Source organism: Cololabis saira, chromosome 12, assembly GCF_033807715.1.
Source record: "Cololabis saira isolate AMF1-May2022 chromosome 12, fColSai1.1, whole genome shotgun sequence".
Classification (NCBI taxonomy): domain Eukaryota; kingdom Metazoa; phylum Chordata; class Actinopteri; order Beloniformes; family Belonidae; genus Cololabis; species Cololabis saira.
In genome coordinates, this window is record NC_084598.1 from 30694882 (window position 1) to 30719419 (window position 24538).

General features: G+C 39.9%; 1 protein-coding gene across 3 annotated transcripts in view; it reads right to left on the reverse strand.

Moving 5' to 3' along the window:
* The window catches only part of LOC133457353 (uncharacterized), a 28836-nt gene that overhangs the window by 2587 nt on the left and 1711 nt on the right, over window positions 1–24538 (reverse strand). For all 3 annotated transcript variants that reach the window (XM_061736534.1, XM_061736535.1, XM_061736536.1), the window contains exons 2-21: window positions 15317–15514; window positions 13010–15200; window positions 12717–12920; window positions 11811–11931; window positions 11002–11095; window positions 10066–10152; window positions 9690–9806; window positions 9458–9556; window positions 9072–9223; window positions 8557–8695; window positions 7762–7884; window positions 7476–7673; window positions 6633–7345; window positions 5126–5566; window positions 3826–4075; window positions 3593–3682; window positions 2426–2734; window positions 2172–2342; window positions 1300–1477; window positions 1097–1213 (exon numbers count right to left, since the gene is read on the reverse strand). In XM_061736534.1, coding sequence (XP_061592518.1) covers window positions 1097–1213; window positions 1300–1477; window positions 2172–2342; window positions 2426–2734; window positions 3593–3682; window positions 3826–4075; window positions 5126–5566; window positions 6633–7345; window positions 7476–7673; window positions 7762–7884; window positions 8557–8695; window positions 9072–9223; window positions 9458–9556; window positions 9690–9806; window positions 10066–10152; window positions 11002–11095; window positions 11811–11931; window positions 12717–12920; window positions 13010–15200; window positions 15317–15514 — 5992 coding nt within the window. The remainder of the gene's footprint in view (window positions 1–1096; window positions 1214–1299; window positions 1478–2171; window positions 2343–2425; window positions 2735–3592; window positions 3683–3825; window positions 4076–5125; window positions 5567–6632; window positions 7346–7475; window positions 7674–7761; window positions 7885–8556; window positions 8696–9071; window positions 9224–9457; window positions 9557–9689; window positions 9807–10065; window positions 10153–11001; window positions 11096–11810; window positions 11932–12716; window positions 12921–13009; window positions 15201–15316; window positions 15515–24538) is intronic.

Below are 24538 nucleotides of genomic sequence, written 5' to 3' on the forward strand. Positions count from 1 at the left end.
AGTTTTGGCAAAAGTAAAAAAAAAGAAACTGCCTTTAGTGACTGGTAATTATTACCAAAGTTAAAGAGACGATAAGATTACTAGGACTAACGAAACGTAAGCAGTCTAGTGTAAAATCAATCCTGCAGCATTATGATCAATGAAGACAGGTTGTTATTTACAAAAGTGTCAAAGGGTAAGGGTTAAACTCACAGCTTAAGTAATGAGCCTCGCTACAACAGTGGCGAAGAATGGAAGGTAAACAAACCCTGAATGGTCATGTGAGGTCCTGCTGGACTTCCCTTCAGTATTATCTGTAAAGGTTTAACCCATTCCTACCTGATGGGATGTGTGTGTGCATTTGCATATCTCTCCTCTATATACTTTCTAATACTTTTTAATCATAAGGGAATCATGAATATTCAAAAAGTAATTTAGTCTTTCTCTTTTTCTGTAAGGCTGAGAAATAAACTATTTTGGGGGGAATTTTAAGTTTTCCATCAACAGGTCTCAAAAAGGCCTTTTAAACAAAGCATTAGCTTGTACCCAGTACTCGAGTTGTAAAAAGAATTCAGGGGGGATGGTGGATTTTATCATATGATGACAGATAATTTGTGCTGATTACAAATAATATAATATATTACAAATAATAGCAGCTGCAGAAATGACATAGCAGCAGTTAAATGCAGCCTTCTGTAAGACTCATCACTGGAAAAAACAACAATTTTCACCTGTTTGAAGTAGATTTTCACTTAAAATAAGTAGATAAATCTGCCAGTGGAGCAAGATTTTTTTGCTTATAAGAAGATAAATCTTGTCCCAGTGGCAGATTTTCCTAGTTATTTAAAGTGAAAATTTACTTGAAACAGGTGAAAATTGTCAAAGAAGTTATTTTTCTGGTGTTATTTTTCTGGCGATGACTCTAAATGTTGAAATAACAGTAAAACCACATTCATTGATGAAATGACATAAGGGATGGAAAGGGGGGATGACAGTTTTACAGGGGGGATGATTTTGACCGTTTTTATTTCAGGGGGGGATGCCATCCCCCCCTTATCCCCCCTCAACTCGAGTACTGCTTGTACCGGTTTGAAATGTTGTGTGTGTAGCTCCTTACTTCTCCCAGACAGGACACAGCTGACGGATCGGTCAGAAATTGCAGCATCACTAGGCTGAATATCCATGAAAGGTTTGTGGCCCATTCCCATGAACACCCTCTCCTGCAAACGCAGTTCTGGGAAACACAATATGTCCAATGTAAAGTATTTTGTTAAGAGTCTAGGTGGTGCTTCAAAAATGGCGAAACATTGTTGTGACAACCTCGACTGTGAGCTGCCTGATCCCACAGTATCCTCTCCAGGTCTGTGGTCCAGGCTTTCTTCACCTCCATGCTTGAGGCCTTCAGGGTGTAAGTATCCTCACTTTTCCTTCTTCTGAACCAGATCTCAAAACAGAGACCGCTCACAGCAGAGTTATGGGTCATCCCTATGTCATTTGTCTGAAAAATACAATGAAAGACACAGAAAAATGCTGTAGCAGGTGGAAGATGTGAAAAGAGAAAATTATATTTTATGAGCCCAACCCCAGCAGTATGGAGGATTTTTTGTGCCAAAATTAAATAAATACATCATTAATTAATTAAAATGGGAATGAAATATATCATTAATTAATTAAATGTGTCATTAATTAATTAAAATTTGAATGAAATATGTCATTAATTAATTAAATGCTGAAATAATAAATATATAAATATATAACAAATATGTTTTTACTTAAAATGAATTGTATTTTTTATTAATTAATGACATATTTCATTCTAATTTTAATTAATTAATGACACATTTAATTAATTAATGATATATTTAATTCCCATTTTAATTAATTAATGATTTATTTATTTAATTTTGGCACAAAAAATCCTCCATACAGCAGCAGCAGAATCTCAGACTTCAGTAAATAGAGGAAGAAATGAAAGGGAAATGTAACTGGGAGCTGTTCTGTTTACATGAAGCTCTCTTCATTTTGATAAAACAACATCAATATTTACTCTTTTTTTATTGGATGCTTTTTATATTTAAAAACAAAAAACTTAATTTAGTGGAGGAATCTGCCCATCCCAAGGTGCATGGCGGAGACTCATCACCTCACTCATCCTGATCAATATAATGAAAACACAAACTCTGGAGGCAAACCTTGAAAGACTGCTTGTAGACATAGACATCATTTCCAACGTCTGTCTTCTTGGGTTTACTGAAGAGAATCAAATCTTCAAAGAGGAAGATACGACGGACACATTTCTTCTTTCTAAAGACAACTGTGAATTCATCCTGGCGAATCAGCTGCCCCTGTTCTTTTAAATTAACCTGTCAGAGAGGAATTACACGGCTATTAGTTCATATGACAACTGGGATTCAAATGTAACTGATTTAACATCTTAAGATCTTACATCACAGTCCTGGATAGCATCCATGGTAAGCAAATCATTGCCGTGACGCATCTGAAACCGAACCAGATCGGCAGCAGCCTGGATCTCGGCCAGCTCTCTCTCCATCTCGCTACTCGCAGACAAGTCACATACACGTTGTGCACATACGTCAGGTGCAGACATTGAGTCCTGAATCATAGCTTTTCGTCTGCATGATCTGGTTAAAGCCAGCATGTCCTGCAACAGGAGGCTGTACTTGCTGATCCTCTGAATGGGCCTCAGCAGATAAGATGAAAGGTCCATCATGTCCCCCAGCTCCTGCTGCTTCCTCTGTCCGGAGAAAAGAAGATTATCTAGTAAACTGGGATGATTCAGTTTGCAAAAACATGGGAACTGCTAAAATGTCTTGGACACCACAATCCCATTGATGAGGATATCTTTATAAATGTGGATGAGCTGGTCAGATCTCTGCTTGTGTGAAAGATATTAAAGACACCAAACATCGTCAATTCATTTCCCATCAGGGATTAAGAAAGGTATTATAAATTGGATTAGTCTGTTGCACAGAAAAATGACCCCCAACACAAAACAGTACTTTAATGTACGTTCATTTTTACTTCTGATAAAAAAGCGTAAGGCTTTGTCCAGGTTTTTATGTGATTCTCCAAATTCAGTTCAAATTTAAATAAGTTTTTTGTTTTTTAATATGAATTATGGTGATTAATACAGGAAATGGTTCATCTTTTCAATGATCAGAAAGACAAGAACAGCAGACACAACATATACCGGTATTCTCTCAGATGTCATACAGCATTAAAAATTAACTTCAATTAGTTTTCGGGAGGGGACATGTCCTAGGAGTCCATGACATGTTTGTCCATCGGACCTATAAAGTGTGTTACATGCAAAAATTACAATTTAATGTTGAAGTTAAGGATGCCACAGTGTTCAAGTAATGAGAAGTCGTTACTGATGTGAAAAATCACCAAAAATGTTGAGATCATGTAAATGTTTCTCTGTTGTATTGCTTACTTTCAAGGAGATGTGTGCAAAGAGAGGGTTTATAATGTTATTGTAAATTAACAGAGATTTTTTTTAAACGCCATGGAGGTTTTGTAGTGTACAGTCATATGGTTCAGTTAATGGATATAAACAGATGAAAAGATGCAAAGACAAATAAATACTGACCTTGAAGATGTCATGGCGGCGGTGGAGGATCAGAGCATCTGACTGAGGTTTGTTTTTGCTGTACAAAGCGTACAGGCCAAAACTTTCACTCTGCAGGAAGTTCAGAGAAAGCATTAATTTTTATGCAAAATTAAAACACATTAGGCATTTTTACATTACCAAATGACACTACAACACACATCAGTTTAAACTACATGCACAACTGTGACAAGCTGATTAAAGTTTTTCCTCACATGTCTGAGGAAGCAGCGGGCCACCATGGCCGGCTCCCTCTCACACGCCTCCAGCTCCGGCAGGAAGTAATGGCTGTGAAAGTCGTAAAGCTTTTCCAAGTTGCCAAAAATGATCCCTCGCTTTCCCCTGAGGTCCTGGGGGATGTCCAGCCTGTCCATCAGGGGGAGGTAGTGAGTCAGGATGTAACCCAGTGAGCGTGCATAGTCCCTTTCTGTGAACACCAGCTCATCCATGACACGCTGCAGCCGCCTGGTGACACCAAAACACCAGCAACAAGCCATTCAGGTCAAACACTCAGTGACACCACACTTTAGTATTCAAATACATTTTTCATTTATTAGTTAATAATATTTGGGAATAACTAACTAACATTTTGATTGATTGCATTACTTATGCACTTATATATTTATAAATTACTTATAAATTACTCCTTGTGTGCAACTTTTCATTTAAGAACGCAGAAATATGTCCAGACATTGTTCGCTAAATCCAGCTCATATAAAAGGATACTTGGTATGTATATCGTAAAATTCTGATGCTTGTGGTACAAGTAGTGCAGTATTTGTGGCTGTGGGTCAAAATTAAAGGTAACTTCATGAAGGCCATATTTTTTTCAAGAGAAATGCTGTCTGATTCTCTAGATCAAACAAATGCGAAAGCATGATATGAAGATTTTCCACCATACTAGATATTTTTGTTATAAACTTTCATGAGAAACCACAGCTTTTTTTTCTTTTACAAAAGTTATCAAGTACTTTGCAGAAGTCTTGTCAGTGTCCATGATCGCCAAAGAGGGTGTGATACATGCATTACACATTGAAATTCTAGTTAAAAGTAAATACATATATACTGTGTATGCATTCACAAACACACATAATGGCCAACTGGCAGAAAAAATATAATACAGGCGTAAACTGAAAAAAAAAACAATGATCATGATGCATCTGTGCCAAACATCATATTTCACTAAGCAATTAGAAAACAACACCTTTAACACACAGACGGATGCGATGAGCAGTGGTATTTGCCCTTTTAGAAATGAAAGAACCCTGTTATTTAAAATGCCCATGACTCAAATGAGAAAAAAGAAAGAAGAAGGAAAGAGGCAATACCTGTGTTTCTTCATTGTCAGCTTAGAGACAGAAAACAGTCCAGAAATGCATTTAAGAGTCACAACAGTTGCAAAATTTAAAGGCACAGTATCAAAAAACGATTTTCAATAGTGAATGTCTGAAGAGTCAGATCATTTTGCCAGTAAGGAAAGCCAGCCCTTATCCTCATACAGCATAATAAACTTACAGGGCGCTGCTGGCACTCTCCTGAGGCCTTGAAGACCGAAACACTCCCTCATATTTCCCGATGGGCAAGCTGGAGTGTTTGCAGCTCGCATTGTTGTTGCCACCTACAGCCCCTCGGTCGCTCAAACACGAGTCCTCTGAGCAGAAACTGCCGTGGCGGGAAATCTGAAACTTCTGAGCTTCCTGGAGGATCCGACATGAAGGCTGGCCGTGGTGGGAACACGATGACGGTGGTCGCACTTGTTGCTCTGGAGGAGTGGAAGAGCCAGCTGTTGGAGCCTTAGTGGTGCATGAATCCTGGCTCACTGACCTCGCTCCAAGAGCACGGCCCCATGGAAACCACTGGCAGCCCACAGTGTGGGACTGAGACAGCGCATCCCTCTCACTTCTCGCTCTGCTCATTTGTCTCTTTCTTGGCTGCCTTTCTGTCTTCCTCACTGACCTATTCAAAATCACACAAAAAGACACCAGAATTAAATACGTTTCCGGAGTGCGTCTTTTGTGCTGCATGGCCCCTCATTGAAGTGTATCTGTGTTTACAGAACCAAACATAAAACATTTTATTTAATATTAAAGGGGACCTATAATGGAAAACAAGTTTTTTTATTGCTTTAACATATATAAAGTGGTCTCCCCTCAGCCTGCCAACTCAGAGAATGAGGAAAGGAACCAAATTTTGCAGTGTCTGTACAGCCGCCTGGATGAGCCGTCCAGTGTGATGTGGATCTACGAGCCGTTCAGATTCTGCTCCCGTCGTTACGTAACGACGGAGCGATTTACATAGGTTGGCCTCCGATGCGTGAAACCACGTAGCCGTGTATCGGCGTGTATCAGGCAGCCAATCAGCACAGTGCCTCATTATCATAGCCCCGCCCACTCAGAATCCCACATAGATAATGAGGTTAGAGACTGGGATGCTAAAGACATGGTTTAGAGGCTGAATTTCTAATTTATTTAGCAAAAACAATCAAAAGCTTGTTTTTAAGAAGGCCTGTCAAGGCCTGTTTAAAATAGGTATGAGATGCCATGATTAGGTCCCCTTTAAATAAAGCAATTCACAAAGCTGGTAATGTAATATACAATAGAAATGTAATTGCTTGTATAACAGTATCATATCTGTAGAGCAAGATAGAGCAAAATAATATGCAACATGTTATTGGAGGATTTAAGGGGAGTTTTTCCTTGCCACTGTTTGGCTTAAGGCTTTTCTCCCACTATGGGAGTTTTTACCTGCCATTGTTTATGTAATAATTGCTCGGGGGTTTATGTTTATGTTTATGTTTATGTTCATGTTCTGGATCTCTGGAAAGCGTCTTGAGACATCATCTGTTGTATTAGACGCTATATACGTAAATAAAATCGAATTGAATTGAATTGTGGATCGCTAACATCATTTCTAATTTTTCAGACATCAGTGTGTCACAAGCCCTGACAATTCCAGGGAATGATCTCGCTGAGCTGAATCCTTAATGAAAAGGAACAATAGAGCAACAAATAAGCAGCGTTACCTCTGAGGTGACTGTGGAGTGGACCTTGACTCCTGCTTAGTTCTAGCATTACGGTTCTCCTCAGGTTTGATGATAACCTCACAGTAGACCATAGATTTTGGATTGGGACTGTTGCCACCCAGGGGTGGCCTCCTTTTCTTTAAATCCACAGTTCCTGACACGATCCCTTCCCACTGCGGGTGTCGAGGCCCAGGGTTTGACTGCACCACCAAACTCTGTCCACCAGGTGGTGATGTTTGGACGTCTGCGCTCACCACATCCACGAAATGACCTTCACACCACCTGTTAGAGTTAATTTGTTGATGATGGAACTCATCCACATCCTCCAGCTTCTCCTGGAGCTGCTGCCGGGCCTCCTGACATCTCAGCCAAGCCACGTTCCAGACTCGCATCCCTCGAGAGCCCCGGAGGGTGCTGGCTTGACCCTTCACTTCCTGGAATCTCTCCAGGCTGAAGTGGAGGAACCTTTCTTGGAACGCCTGGAGAATGAAGCCGTCAGTCGATGTTGAAACACTCTTGTTAGGATCTGAGCCGAATGCTGCGTGGATATCAGACTGACACATAGATGCAGCGTCTATGTTGGAGTCTTGGTTGTGGTCTTGCTGGGTGTTTGTTTCATTGTTTTGCAGGTCACTTGTTGGGTCTTGCATTGTGAGGATTCTGGACTGGCTGTGATTGAGGTAATCATCGCATTCACTGGCCAGCATTGTGGCCTGTTTGCAAAAGATATTTACAACTAGTTAAAAAGGTTGACAACAGAAAACATTTGCTATAGTGCAACAACATTGCAAATGCTATAAAAGAAGAAGCAGGGTTGGACTTAAAGTTTAGTACCCATCTTACCTGCTCACAAAAGTCACACACGTTCACCATGATCTGCAGCTCTCGACCGCATGCCTCTGCCCTGCGAAGGAAGTCCTCCAGGCCCGATTTAAAGGAGCAGACTAAGGTCCTGAAAGCCTCCGTCTCTGGGTAGGAGGGCCCGCTCCGCTGCAGCCTTTCGGCCTCAGACACTAGCAACATCGCATGGTGCCTGCGGTCCTGCAGGGGGAAAGGAGGGCATCCAGAAGGCTTGGTCGGATGGAAAAACACAAATAAGTACACAGAGAAAACACAAACTAAAACTCACGTTAGCTTCAATCAGGAAAGCAGTAAAGCTGTTAAGGATCTGCTCCATCCTTTCTCCAGAGTCCTCTACTGATCCAGCCTCCAGCAGGTGGTGCTCTCCTTCTACTTTAAACCACTGCTGGATCTGAGGAGGGAAGACCCACAACAGTGCTGTTTTATAAAAACATACATGTTGCATACTTTTATTAATTTCTCTTACACTGTGTTATCTAGAATGACTTATTTACGTTTTTATTTTTAATAAGGAATGTCAATGTGCCGGAAAAATTAAGCATGTCAGTTTTCTTCTTCTCCCACTTTATATTTCTTCCTTGTAGCTTGTATGTTACATTTTTTTATGTTAATACAGTATGTTTTCTGACATGTGTAAATTTGATTCATTCTCTAAATAGAAATATAACTTATTTGATGTTTTATAGAAAATACCTCAATTGTAGGAGAAACAAGCAACAGACTGCAAATATCCTTCCATCAGTATCAGACTGATATGTAATACAAGTGCAATACAAGTGTAGTAAAAGTGCAAGTACGCGAAATAAATAAGCCAATGAATACCATCAATACTTCTACAAATTAATTATTTAATGTGATTTTAAAGAAGAAAACATTGTGTTTCATTTTACTTGAGTCCAAACATATATTGCAATAACAAACAATGAAATTCTATCATCATACACATATAGAGCAGATAAACTAAACCTTCATTAACTCACAAACAGTTTTAAGATGTTTGATATTTGAAAAAAGACTAATCCAAACAACACATGCCGTTTTATAGTTAGTAAGTGTAATGAACCTCCATGAAGTGGGCCTCCATCTGTCTGATCTGCTGTAGATACTCCAGGTGTTCCAGCGACATGTTGGTCCTCTGCACCAGGACGTGAGCCTGCTCCTCCACATGGTTGTACAGGCTCGTCACCGAGTCCACCGCATCACTGTACGGAGGGAAAAAGAAGGCTGAATGTTCAGGAAAAAAGTAACAAAATTAGTTTTAAATATTCCTTTATATGACTTACTGGATAATTTTAAGGTTATGTAAAAAAAAAAAAAAAAGAGTAGTGCTGGAGATACTCAAATAAACCCCTCGCTAAATAGAAAAATCAAATTTCTTTTATTATGTGTTCCACCACTTAAATGTGATATTGAAACATTTTCATTAAAAAAATACTGTGATTTGCTCTATGAACTGATATTGTTAATCATGTAAAATTACAATAAGAATCACGTGATGTAAACATCCAGAATCAAACAACTGTAATCTTCTGTGGCCATAACTGATGGATGTGAGAGCAGATTGTTTGGTGTTTCTACCTAAGGTCCTCGCAGAGAGGGTATTTCAAGTCACTCTCCTTCCTGAGCCTTGCCAGCATGGCTCCGCCCTCTCTCTGCAGGCTGACCAACCGGCTGTCCTCCAAAACATCTCTCATTAGAGTCCTCTGGTCTATCATGCATTGCTGCACAGCCTGCTTAGGCCAAAAATAAATTCATTAAAAAAAAGTAATTAAATGATGCAGTATCTCCCTCAGACAGTATGAACTTGTTATTTCCTGTTACTTCAACATGCCTTCACCGATCTTGACAGCTAAAAAAATATTCATATAGCCATATAAGTAATTATATACAATGGGAAAAACAATTTTCAAGCTTTGAATAAATAGATGAATAAATAAATCAGCTGATTGGCAGCATTAGGTTACCTGAACTGTGTCTGTCCTCTGTGCTTCCTCTAACTTACTAACGGCTCTCAGCAGCAGATTGGACGCCTCGTGAAGATCATTGACAAATGGGAAGAGTTTCTAAAGAAGAAATGATTTGGCGGCGTTTAAGTTGTGAACCCACGAAGAAGCTATTTTTGCTCTGAGGTCATGCAGAGTCAAGCAGGAGCAGGTAAACAGGTAAACAGGTAAACAGGTAATGAGAGTGTGTCACCTGATGCAGGTCCATCCAGTCACAGCGGCTTTGAGATGGAGAGCCATCCAGACGAGGGCTCAACTGACTCACGTCTACCAGTTTGAGCAAGGCTTTCATCGACGTCACCATATCAGTCTGCCTCAAAATAACGCATGTCAGATTAACAGTAAAATCCACAAGTCCTTTTTAACTGTTTAACTTGTGCAGCATATTCATTGTTCAATCCAAATTTACTGCTTTCTGAAATGCATTTGCCTTCATGCATAAAACCCACTTTAATCAAAAGGGTTAATGAAGCTCAGGAACCATTTTGAATCATCCCCATTCATATAAAACACAAATAGAGACATGTTTGCACATTCAGTGTCTTTTAAACATGAGTGAAAAAGCTGACCTGTATCCCAGGACATCTTTCTGGGCGAATGTGGTTCTCTTTGTCCACCAGCAGTACCAAACTACTCGCTGCAGAGGGACATCGCTCCTGAAACAGGTTAACACTTCATGAAGCTGTTTTTTTTAGTTAAAGTCACGTTTCTTCACAGTTTTAGTATATAAGTTCCTGTTTTATTTTGAAATCCCATGCCCTGTCTAAGTAATGTCTTGACTTCCCTTGTTCCCATCTGCCCTGATCGTGTGCAACTGTGTCTCATCAACCCTTCTGTGTATATCTGGTCTTGTCTTTCCCTTGCTCTCTGCTGGTCAGTACTGTTTCCACCTTCCTTGTGTCCTGTCAGGTTTTCTGGTTTTCTCTTGTGGTAAGCTCTTCTGTTTGTGTTAACCGTGCTCTGCAACGTTTGTGTTTGGTTTTTACTTAATAAATTACTGTTTTTTGGAACTCCTGCCTCTGCGTCTCTCCTGCATTTGGGTCCTAAATCCACCACTCTGTGACAAAAGCTCTCTTTGATTCAACCACAGAGTTTGGGTTTTAGTTGCAACTTTTTATTGATCACAGAAAAATAAATCCAACCTTTAAAACTTGAAAACAAATGGTGACTTTTATCAACACTGGAAACTTAACACATGAAGTAGTATAAAGTAATCTGCGGCTTTAATTAAAATAACCTTTTCTCTTTTGTTACTTTATGTGCTAAAGCTTAGATTACAAATAAAACATTTAAGGAAAAAAATATATTTTATAGAGAGAGAATCATCTGTTGAATGAGTACACCTGGATCAGTTATTTGTATTTTGTATCATATGTAACCTTTTATCCTGACATTTTATTTATAATTTTAAGTCAGTAACATCAGCACTCAAACCACCAGACATTAACACGAATAAACTCAGATTTTCTGCCGTCTGTTGAGTCGGAAGAATGTGTGCTTCTTACCTGAAGGGCAATCAAAGCTTTATAAAACTGTGGTTGAGGATTTCTCCTCCTCGCGTCAAAAATGAGCGTCATGCCTGCTTCTCTGATTTCTTTCCTAGACACAGAAATAACATGTTTTGGGAAAATTACTTTTGAAACATAATAGACTGTACAGGCTCCTACTTGCTTTGCTGAAATGTAAATTAACTCCTCTAATTATTTCATATGGGATGTGACATTGGGTTGTCATGCCTGCTTCTCTGATTTCTTTCCTAGACACAGAAATAACATGTTTTGGGAATATTACTTTTGAAACATAATAGACTGTACAGGCTCCTACTTGCTCTGCTAAAATGTAAATGAACTGCTCTAATTATTTCATATGGAATGTGACATTGGGTTGTTTTTCTAAAAAGTCTGTAAAAATACCCTTTCAGCTTTGGTAAACAAGCTTTACGCCACAGTAAGGCTGGAGAACCTTTCTGGTCTTTTCCGATGGACTACAGCTCTATAGTCATTGTTTTGGAATTTTACACTGTTATGGACAGTTCCTGCCTTGAAATAAGCCCAGAAAAAGCTCCAAAATGGTGCAAAGCAATGGGATTCATGGATTTCTTAAACCAAAACAAATATATTGAAACGTAATATATTTCTTGTAATGACCAATTTTGAACAAATCTCCTTTTATTTTCTTGTTCAATTACATGACTCCGGCTTCCCAACACTGGACAAAAACACTTAAATCAGTGCTTTGCATTTTCTACAACAGAAGATAGATGACAACACAATGGAAAAGCTGTCTCCTGATGTTCACTTATTTGTTTCCCTACCTGGTAATAGAGTGGAAGTAGAGAAACATCTGGAGGAGATCCTGGCTTGTTACAGCTGATCCCCATCCCTGGTGGTCTCCATAGAGTTCAACTATTGCCCTGCCTGCCCTGTCTCTGCAGCCTGGAGGGGTTAGAGAAAGTAGAGATGGGAAAACGTTGAGAATCACCACCTTTATTTATTTTTTGGGGATGATTCACACCAACAAATGACAGATTTCCATATACTGTATGGTGTAGGGCTGTGTTGAAAAAATCGATTTTCCATTTCTAAATCAATTCTCATATTAATTCCTAAAAATCGATTCTTATGTCTAAAGATCGATTTTTTATTTTTTATTATTTTATTTTTATTTATTTATTTATTTATTTATTTTTTCCATCATTACATTTTTATCCGGTGGACTTTAATCCCAGTAGTCGGACACACAGTTTGTCATGACACTTCTGAAAAAGGCCAGGTGCTTCATGGCAATATGTGTGCGTGGTGGCAGAATAAATTAGATTAGCTAAAATGATTTGTTTACTGCATGAGCTGTTGCAATTTCTCTCTTTTTTTGCACTTTAAATGGATATTGAAAGGCCTGTTTGAGTTATTTATTTCTTAGTTATTTCACAATAATTATTGTGAAATTATTATTTCACTAGTTATTTTACAGTCATATAATTCAGGCAACAGCTCAAAAAAACATTTTAAATAACACTAAGCCAAATCAATATCGAATCGGATCGAATCAAATCGTGATAATCGATTCTGAAATCTTAAGAATCGGAATCGAATCGATTCTTGACATTTGAATCGATACCCAGCCCTAGTATGGTGTCCTAAATGCAATGTAATAATGTGTACCCCTGTTACTGAGCTTGTGCATGGCTCAGAAGTTTCTGAGTTACTATATCTCAAATTACCAGTGAGAGATGCTACTCCTAGATAGAGAGGGTGGGCTGTGGGGTCTCTTGAGTCCAGGGGGAGGTAGTCGGGTCTTGGTCGAGCAGAAGCCCTCTGGGACATCCTCTGTGTCTCTGCCATGGGAGGTGGATCACTCAGTGACAGGTTCTCCATTTGATGACCATCCCCACTTGTTATAGAAGCGCCCTCAGCCTGCTCTGCAACTGTTAAGAGGTTGTTTTTTTCATATTGTTAGAGTGGAATTGATTAAAATAAAAATATCAAAATATAAGTCAGCCTAAGAAATCTGTACCTGGGTTCTTCTTCCTGTTGATCTTGGGTGAAACCAGCCCAAAGGCTGTGCTGTTTTTACATTTTACCACATGCAGCTGAGGAATCTTTGCACAGCAGTCACTGTTTTCTTTTCTCCTAACATTTTGGCCTTCCACAATCACCAGTTCACACTTTTCTGAGGTGTTCACCACCGCTGTGGAGAGAGATGAACATCTTCTGTCGATGGTGTCCCGTTTATTTGGCAACGCCGGCAAAGACTCAACGTTTCTGTGCTTGTCATGAGGCTTGAAGGTCATCTGTATTCGTAAAAGTTCACTTGAACTAATTGGGACTCCATGGACTTTGGTAGAGTCATCTGAATGTTTAGGACCATTTGTGCTTGGAGTTTTAATAGCGCTTTTCCTTTCTTCTGCTGCTGGATTTGTTGTATTCACATTATGGGAGCTGCCATAAGATCTAACAGCCGGTGCGTCCGTGAACGGTACATTAGTCCTCTTGAATATGTGATCTGGTGGCCTAACAGCCTGTAACGTACTCACCCCCCTGTAGCCCGTACAGGGAGCAGAGTTTGCATCCTCTGGTTTCCTTTGTGGAAATAAGTTTATTTCTCCAGACTCCTTACAAATGTCTTCAGTGACAGGAAGAGTAGACTGGTTTTGCACTCCAGGATCACACCATATTCCAGGAGCATGGCACCATGGATCACCTGTTTCTGTCCTCAGAGGTTCATGTCTGTCATCACACTGTGCCAATCCACTATCCTCTTCTACAACAGCTAACATATTCCCTACAACTTTTTGTGTTTTAAAGGTGACAGGGTTTTGTAGAGCAGCCTGATAGGAGTCTCTGTATCGACATTTCAGCTCTTGAGCTTTTGTTACTTTTGCGCCCTGTCGCCTTCTCATGCAGGGGGTGCAGGGCTTCTCAGAGGAGTGAATAGTGCGGGCACACACAGGGTGCTCCAGGGAGTCCGATACAGACGGATGTGTTTGGGAATGGTGGCGAGTGGATGGGGATCCCGCTTCTGCAGACATGTGACTTAATGACACAGGTGCCGCAGATCTAAGGTGGCTTTGGGATTTTAAAGACTGTACGTGTGCTTGTGGCTGTGTGTGATGTGGTAGTTGTGCGGCCGGATATTTCTGAAGTTGTGCTTCAGTTTGAACACGTGGTTGCACTTTCAAATCAGATTGTTCTTTACTGAGTGACTGATCTTTACCGAAAAGCATGCTGGCCTGCAATACATCAATATATTCCCCATCTGCAACAGCAACAGCTGCAGGACAGCTTCTGCTCACATCATGTACTTTTGTATATTGACATTCATCTTGCAGTGTATTTTCAGAAATCCTTTTTTTCTGACCTTTGCTTTCAGTTATATTACCACTCGCAGAGGAGCAGGTATCTGAAACAGTGCTTGTTTCTTTGACCGTATTTAAATCCATCCCATTAAAGCGGCTGTCCCATGTATTAGGTGATACCCAGCCTATTGGCTTGTGTTCTTTTTCAGTTTCTTTAACTTTGACCAGTTGTGATGAGGAACCAGTGGCAGTATCCACCAAACAGAGGGACACAGCAATGCCGTGCTTTGCTGGACATATCCTCGTCTGCACAGAGAAGGCAGATGGGTGTGAGGAAGATGTTAAAGTCAAGTTCTGAACAGTCACGGGATACTGTTTAGATGCAGATTCGTTTGGAGGGGAACGAGCAGAAGATTTACTGGATGAACAATTTTCTGGAGAATAAGGAAGAGGTGGAGAAGAAGGAAGCGGAGGTGGTAGAGGGGGATGCGGTGGAGGAGCAGAGGCCATACTACTCCAAGCACTCCTTGGGATGTCCACAAACTCAGGCACCGCCACCCGTTCCCATGGTAATCTTACCAAACCTTGCTCAGTGGCGAGCAGGCATTGGCTGAGAGCTGTTCCACGCCGGCCGTGATTGATCCCATCTAAGTAGTCATGTCTGAATAGGCAAGGATAGGACGTCTCAGGAACTGGAGTCTCCTCTACGACTCCTACACCTACTCCCTCTTCTTCCAGGAGGCTGCAGATCAGGATGCGAGCTGATTGGTTACAGAACGGTGCCACCTGGAGATAAAAGTCACCAGGCTGAAGTCGCAGGGGGTTGATGGGAGCGAGGTGGACGACAACTTGGTCCCGTAAACACAGGGGCCAGCCCTCAAAGCGGAAAAGCACGTCAGGGTACTGAGCCTAAAGGGAAACAAAGTATACCCCTTTATAATCTGAAGGTAAAGACTTTAATTTAAAAAAAAACGTGTGTATTCAGAACTCAACACACAACTCTACTGTACCAGATCATGACTTACACATGCAGCCTGCTGCACAGTATCTAAGATGTGCTTGGCTGGGATCAAAAAGTCCAGGAAACAGCGGAGAGCATCCCCCTGATAACGACTGTCAACGATTTGGAAAAGCTGGCTGAGCAGAGTGGAGGCGGTGGCTTCAAAGGGCGGGTACAGCACTGACAGAAGGTTCTGGACCGAACCTTCCACAGAATCAAGGTTCTGCAAGGAAAAGAGAAAAAAAGCAAGGATTAAAAAAAAAAAAAAGCTCTGCTCCCTAATTACAAGGTAGACTAAATCTAAATTATATACAGATGCCACTTGGACAAGAACTTACATTCTTAAACTTGAATTGAACTCCAGTAATTCATGTAATCTGAAATGTATTCACCTTCAGCTGCTCAAAACTACAAACTGACTGAAGGCACCGCAAACATTTTCCATTTTATCCAAAAAGAGGTAATGAAGTTGTTTTATAACCTTAGTAATCTGACTTCTAACTTTGAGCTACATTCTGCATTTCTCATCTTTAATGCAATTTGTTTTGATTAGTAAAAATCAATGTGACAGGTATTATGTGTAAGTGTCACTAAATGTAAGCTATAGAGGTAAAACAAAGGGAAAACATTTATTGAAATCCCCTCTAATCTTCAGATGAACAGGAAAACATCAGTTCCAGATGAATAATTGAAAAAAAGAGAAATAATAATAATAATATAGTCTTTTCCTAGTGCAACACTCAAAAAAGCATCATCACAGTGAGCATGGCCAACACTGTAAAACTTACAAATGCTAAGAGGCTAAAAATAACTGTAGGATCCAGAGTCAGCTGCATGTCGCTGCTCATCGATGGTGCTAAAACTCATGTGGTCATATCTTTATGAATAAATCCAATATGCTTTTTTTTTTTTTTTTTACATTTTTTTTTATTATTATTTTTTTTTATTATATAAATCCAATATGCTTGAAGAATAATCAAGCATTACTTTGAACTGTAGCAGCCTGATGAAATTACAGAATTATTGGCTTTTCTTTCATAAATGACAATTCAGGGTTGTTGTTTTTTTTTCTAGGTTAAAGTCAGTAACATAGGACATTAAAAAATAAATCAAATTTTTGTCTCATTTCAGAGAATTCGACCAGCTCTCACCACGGCTGCCACTTAAACATTTCTGGGGCCCAGCTGGAATGATAAAGTTTCTAAAAAAAAGTATACATGACTGGACTGGTGCAGTGAGTCAGTCTCCTCTAGCTGTTGAGGACAGGCGTTGTCCTCAACTTTAACTGTGGTGAGAATGGATACACAAACACAAACACACAGAGTTCATCATTACTTACAGAGTCCGAGAACAAATATGCATGTAAACGCCATGTGATGGCTGGTCCCAAGGTTAGCCTGGCTTCTGGTATATAGTTTTACATTCCCTTTGACCTGAACTCATGCCCCCCAGCCCACTTTTAGGCCCCCTGCTTTATTTAGCCCAGTAAAGGCCACAGCAGTGGACCTCGGATGGTTGATGGATGTACATGCGTGGCTGAGGCTCAGAGAGGACATAACTTCAGGAAAAGTTGATACATAATGTGAACATAGCTTTTTTTTTCTCCAGGAAAGTCTTTAGTGTCATTTCGTGTATAAGATTTATAAAAACACACACACATAAAGCACTAATTAGTGGAAATTAGTGACTAGTAGAAAGATTATTCATATTTAGTGTAATTTAGTAGTTTGTTGTGTTTTCTGCAAAATGTTCTCATTTGCAGCCAAGTTCAAAAACCAAGCATGGTTTAAAATCTGTACTGGGGTTTTAGAAACTATTCTTGCTCTCTTCATTATGTTGAGGATGCTGTAGAGGCTTGTGTAGATTTGGGACTGCAAAGTATGCCTATTTCCTTTAACTAGCAGTTTTAATTTATCCTCAGGTCCTCCAAAGTATGTTCTCATGATCCGAACTTGCTAAGCAAAAACTAACAAGTACAAAACATGGTATTAGAAATGTTTTAGTGAATTGGTTCTCCGTTATTCAGGGACTCAGAGCTGGAGGGATGAAAAAACACAGACATCAATATAAAGAGACATGAGGGTGTAATGAATAATCTCCCATCAACACTTGCTCACTACCGCTTCACTGTCTGATGTACATCTCTTCCTCTGTAATGTGGTGTTTTTTTGTTCTACATGAGGTCTTAAGACTTGCATATGTGAACTGTTTACCAGGCTTGTTCTATGCATTAAGTGCCTTCAGGCTTGCTTTCTCTATCTGCCTGTTCTCATTTTTTCTCTGCTCGTCAACCCTCTCTTGAATGTCATCCCCTCATCCCCCTGCATTATCATCTAAAAATGATTGCCTCTCCAGCAGTGAAGCCCCGGCAACAGCAACATGTGACTCAGATCTTTCCGGTCAGTTCCCGCCACACCCCACTGGGGCAATATTCAGTAACGGTCATCGCGATAAGGGGAATGAGGTTAATTATGGAAACAGTATTGAGGCCTATCAAGGATGGTTGAAGTCAGCTCATAATTTCCAAAATAAATGTTTTCCTTAAGGGAAAAAAGGCTTTTTTTTTATCAATCTTAAATACGTCAATTTTTAAGAGATACTGGCCTGGGAATACTAGCATTAGTGATACGTTTATGGGAAAAGTAGCACATTGTAACTTTTCACGCTGCGGATAACCTGAGAAGCAGGATATGCCGTATGTCTGCTAGCAAAGGCATTCCACTTCTTCAGCAGCTTATTAAAGTGATCTTTTTTCAGTTATGTGTTTACTTGTTAGTCTGCCTCCAGTATGCAGTATGCTAGTGAGCTGTATGGACCTGCCTCTCTGTCCTGGACAGAATACTGTTCCTGTAGATTCACACAGCTCGATATAAACACATGGATCTCTGTCACTCACCCACTGAAATAAGTGAGCAAGCTCACGTTACTGTGGATAGGATGTCTCCGTGCTGGAGCCGAAGACAGTTTGAATATCTATGTCGGGTATCGTTATGAAACAGAAATAGTCCTTGAACATTCCTGATGCCAAGATGGCTCCAACGTGGGCAAGGAAGTCCTCAATAATATGAATAATTGACAATAAGAAAAAAAAAAACACGAAACATGCACCCTGCATGTTTCGTGTTTTTTTTTTTGGTTTGTTTTTTACACTGTATAATAAGAACTGGAATGACAGAGCATGGCAACTTGATGGAACATGCCTACTTATCCAAGGCTGTCCTAACCATGCCGCTGGATTCCATTACTGTCATTCTGATCTGAAACAACATTTGAAATGATTACATCCGAATCTGAAAGCTCTAACTGACTTCAATTGTGGCCTTTGACTCACCGAGATCCAGGCAAAGGTAGACTGCTGGCTACCTTTGCCAGTGAAGGATCCTGGCCACCCTGAAGGGTCTCGACCGGAGGATATCGCTGTTCTAGGTGATACCAGGGCCACAGCGGACAACGGTAGCTGCTGCCGGCTGCTTTCATAAGTTTCATCATCTGACCTTTCCACACAAACCCAGATGTGGTTCAGTTGGTCTATTGGCACATTTAAAAGCATAACAAGCCATGTTATCTTTAAAATAAGACTTATTATGCTCTATTACATCTTTATTTACAGCGTAAATGCCAAGTTCTGATGAGGAAAAGTGATGAGCTAAAGTTCATACTATAGATTGCAATACTGCTGTCACTCAAAAAAAAAAAACACATCCCTATGTATGCATACATTTGGGAATTTAAATAATTGATCAAGTGCTAGAAAATACAGTTGTCATATGTGAAATCTAGCTGTGGCTACCAAACCCATTTATGTTCAACCAGTTGGTAAGTATGTTTATTTTTGATGCAGAGCCTGACTTGTTAACAAAAGTGGGAAGGCAGACTTACTTTTGGAGAAATTTAACCCCCTATCAAGTGACACCACTTGTTTTGGTATGGTTTTATTTTCCATTCAGCCTCTTGATCTGATAGTATCTGGTGAAGATTGGCAGGAAATATATATGGAGACGGGACAGCCTCTGTAGATGAACTGGGGCGTTGCAATTACACGGGTCTCTTTTAAGAACCAGAATGTAGGTCATCAGGGTAACGTCAACTATGCCGTTACAAGAACATAGCAACATTAAGTAATACAGTTCAGAATCATTCGTTTTTTTTACTGCTTCTAATATGCTTTGGACTATCTATTCTAGTTATATAGATATGTTAATCTGGATTTTAGAACGAAGGAGAGACAGAAACAGCAAATATTAGCCATCATCATGGCCAACTTTATTGGCTATTATTTCCGTTACAACAGTACATGTTCCCTGATTATGAATTGAGTGGAAATAACAAGCTCTAAAATATATAGTTTAACTAGCATTATGTAAACAAAATGCCTGAGAAATATGTGAAAACACAATAATCACGCTTGTTGTAATTTGGCCAAACTTCAAGGTCTTGACAGATGCAGCCTTTAAACAAGCATGTAAAGAAACAATTTCCTGTGTTTATGTCTGCTTTTCATCTGAGGTAGAACACTCAGATTCCTTTCTGGATTACACAAACAATTTAACCGATAATGGTTTTCCTGTTGCCTCTCAAATACGCAGCTTTGATTGTGCCTTCTCATAAAGCCCCATGAGGCCTGTGTGACGTAAAGTTCATCATCTGAACCAGTTTTGACCTCCACACTTCTACAACAGCATGATAACATGCCCAAGCTTTCTCCAATTCATAATTACCAGCTCCACAAATGTTAATTATGTGTCCTCAATAGGCTTGATTTTTTTAACCATGTGTACCATATGGTACCTGAATCTGGGACATTGTCTTTGGACACCACTTGAAAATAGTTTTTGGACAATTTGAAAATACTAGACAGGCAACAATCTGCCTCTAAACAGTCAAGATGTTTGACACTTACCAATCAGATCAACGAGTGAAGCCAATAAAATTAAACTTTTGTCAGTATTGGTCAGGGGGAGTGTAATAAGAAAAAAAGGGGGAGGAAAGGGCTCCAGTTTATTTTTTAGTGTTTTTCAAAGATAAAAAGAAAGTCTTCACTTGAAATAAGCATTTTTCTATAGAATTGGGAGCTGTTTCGTGAGTAGGCTTAAACATCCATGTATCATGTGACGACTATAGAGGTCACAAGATTTATGACATTTATTGACATTTATGACAGGAAGGGCAAAAGCTATGCCCAATCAATAGGTGAAATATGATGATCCGCTAATGGGAAAAGCAAAAAAAGTTGCTTGTTATTTTGCCTGAGCAGAATATGAAGCTGCAAAAAAAGGGCATATTCTTTGGCCGCGTTCCGACTGCAGACAAATCTGATTCATATCTGATTCCTTCTCATATCCGATTTTCAGGGCTGTCCACTGTCCACAGTGTTTTTAGCAAGTGTCCAAATCGGATCTGGCTCTGTTCAGACTGTGCCACATCATTGACTGATCTGACGGGTTGCCGTAGCAACGACGTCGGAGCGGAGGCGTCACCCAACGCGTGTATTGTGTGAAGTCATGTATTTTTTTTATATATAAAAAAATCCCAAAATATCTGTACCGTTTCTGATTGGGTCGGCACTGCGCATCATTTTTAGACATAACAATGAACGCACCGCAAAAGTTGTGTGATCGGCGGAGGGAGGGACCCGACGTCCCAGCAAAATGAGAAACAGAGAAAAGTGTTCAGAACAAAACCACCAGCAAACTAACAAACCAACCAACAAAGCTCAGAGTTAACAAAACGAACCAGCAATGAACAACTGGCAGCCCCGCTCCATAACCTCTCCTCCTAGGAGGAGAGGGGCTGACGGGCTGCAGGTTCAGGCTCACAGCGCGACTGAAGGCTGATTTATGGTTCCGCGTTACACGCTAGGGTACGTGGCGACCCGCACCGTACGTGGAAATGCGGTCTTTTTTTCTGCTATTAAAACATGATTTTTAATGTGAATTTGCAACACTTAAACTACAAATAATAGTTTTTGACGTGACATCAGAGATTGTACATGCTCTCTGTGAAAGGATGAGTAGCTCCACAACTGGTGGTTTGGAGCGTCTGGGACAGTCATATCCGATCTGAGTGTTTGGAGCTGTTCAGACTGAGACGCATCTGCCCAAATGAGATATGGATCGGATATGAAACTACCTCCTGGAGGTGGTTTCCATCTGGTTTGCAAAAATCGGATCTCATGCGGTTTGGGACTGTTCAGACTTCAAAAGAGTCATCCAGTTTCAATCTGGATGGGCTAAAAATCGGATATTGGCTGGCAGTCTGAACGCGGCCTTAGAGGCGACTTTTTAATCCCTACAGTGTAGACACATTTCCAGCCAGATGTCATTGATTACTCAGTCAAAGTGAAGAGAAGAGAAGAGAAGAGAAGCTGTACACGAATAACAGCTAAACAAATAAAATCTACATGAAAAAGTGAAAAGGAAAGCTGAAAGTGTATTAGCTGTGCTTCAATTCAAATGATTTCCTTCTTCTTTCCAATCGATGTCAGTTTTAAACCATGCAAGACTTTAAAAAAACACAGAATGACAGCGTTGCATCTTGAATATACACTGATCACTTCGGAGGAGGACTCCTGTCTGCTGCTCCGATGAGTCACGCACGGAAAATGTCAACAGCTCATGCAAACGTGATCTATCACTGACAGAGGCGTCATTTTAAGCAAAATTCACTTGTTCAACAATTACTTAGAACAGAAACAGTGCAGTGATGGTGACAAACCACAGAACAATCAATAAAACACAGCCGTGTATCACACCAGCAACAGTACGGGATCTAAAAATGCCTGGTGTTAATAATGACCTTTCATTTATATAACACCTTTTTAACCTTCTCTCTAAAAAAAATACTTTACAAAGTAGTTCTCATTTACCCATTAACACAGACACCCCCAGACTATGTCATTTCTATTCTATATTGACTCTATAAACAGAAGTGATTTTATTCATTCTCCACTGGGGGACATGCTGAGTTCAGCGTACTGCCCAAAGGCACTTCAATACACGCTGAGGCAAGGAATTGATCTGCTGACCTTCCAATTAGATCTGACTGCACTGATCCATGACCTCAGCGGAAAGAAAGAGGAGACAACTTGTTGAAAATGTTGGAAATGCATTTAAAGTACTCACTTATAAATCACATTTTCATTCATTCATTCAATCATTCATTCATTTTCAAGCTAGCTTCAATCCTATTCAAGTAATAGGGGTGTTGAAGTCTGTCCCAGCTGTCCCAGGGTTAGAGGCAGGTTACATGCTGTCCAGTTGCCAGTCCACCTTAAAATTTCTTGCTTCATTTGATCATTATCTTAACTGTTTCTTTTGTGTTGATAAAACCCATTAAGCTATTATCCTTAACTGGCCTGTTTTGTACAGGCTGTTTTGTTTGTGACTCTCTTCCATTTTTCTGCCTTTAACAACAACCAAAGCAAGGATACGAGATAAAAATACACTCTATGACACTCAAATATTTTTATAAATAATTCATCGTTTGTGCTTTTTACAATTTGGAAAAGGGGAGACGGATTACTCAGTTAAAAGGTAGCAGACTCCACCTTTTGCCAGAACTGCTCTATTTTTTCTGAGTAAATGGATTAAGTAGATAAAATGCCTCAGCTTTAAGCCTGAAAGCTGCACTCTCTTTGTACCCGTATTTTACGCACTATTAGGCACACCGGATTATAAGGCGCACCTTCAATGAATGACGTATTTTAAAACTTTTTCCATATATAAGGCGCACCGCATTATAAGGCGCACTAAATATATGGTAAAATACCGTACTATAGTGGCTGGGGTTGAGTTACGTTTCTACCTGATGGAGCTGCGCTACAGGAAATGCTACAAAATCCTACAGCAAATGCAAAAAAAAAAAACCAAGAAGAAAAGTACCGTATGTCAAACTTTATTAACAAAATAAAAACCAGCTTTGCTCCGTCTCGTCAAAGTCGCCATTATGCGAGTCAGCGTCGCTGCTGTTGTCTTGAACGTCTGTGACCAATTCTGACGTTTTTAGAGCCGTTACTTTGGCGACACCAACTACAGTAGCTACAATCCCCCTGACTACAGTAACAGAAATGACCGTAATGATCATATACAAGGCGCACTGCATTATAAGGTGCACTGCCGGTTTTTGAGAAAATTAAAGGCTTTTAGGTGCGCCTTATAGTGCGGAAAATACGGTACCTCATGAAAGTCTTATCTTCATATGTCTTTTCTTCGGTTCAACATATTTGTCCGTCAATATTCCAACACACCTGAGCAAAGGTGCAAACCATTTTACACAGATGTCAGTCATGAGCCGTGACATGATCAGACAGTACATTTAGTAGCTCCACGGGGATCAGCGAATCTGAGCTAGTGGGAGGAAAACACTAATCATCATGGCCTTAATCAGCAAAGTGGCTTGAAAGTGGCTGTAAAGTAGCAGTCAGGAGGCGGCAAGGCCTGTGTTTAAGTCATTAAAAAAACCTCAGGGAATTATGAATGAACTGAGACTTTGAGCACATCTCTAAAATAATCATGACCGGGTTGATATGCCTATGCTGTGTGTGTGTGTGAAACATGTTATTATATCAAAGTGGGGCTTAGCTTTCACTGACACATTCATCTGTAATTAGCCCACAGCTGTGCTAAATGTAACTCACACTGGCAGATTTCATGACAAACAACTAAAAACAATCACTTACATGCAGGACAAACAGGTGAAAACACGCCCACGTCTATCAACCTTAACAGTAAAACATGAAACACTTATATATTTTGTGTTTTAAGTATCTAAGAATGTTATATACACTGGATTTGAAACACCAGAATGACTATTGGGTTAAATTGCAGACTTTGAGTACCATGTAATAAATTCCCAATAATGTAATAAGGTATTACATTATCGGTAAAAATGTTATTACAATATCAGTCAGGATATTTTATTACATTATTGGTGAAGTTATTACATTATTGGGTTTTGTTACATTTTCGATTGAGTTAAGTGCAAATTTTATTACATTTTCAGGCGTTATTACATTTTCAGGAAATTATTACATTATAGGGTGCTACAGGGCTTTTGAATATATTCATGTGTGGTAACATGAGCATCTTTGATTGAATAGATAAAACAAAGTTTAAACCTGTAACATTGGATCTTCAAAGCAAGCAGGGAAGGATCACTGTGATTTTCCCGAGGACTAAAAACGAACACTTTGCAGTTGTCCGCAGCCATCAGAGTTAAATACTTTGAACAGCTGCCACAGAGCAGCATC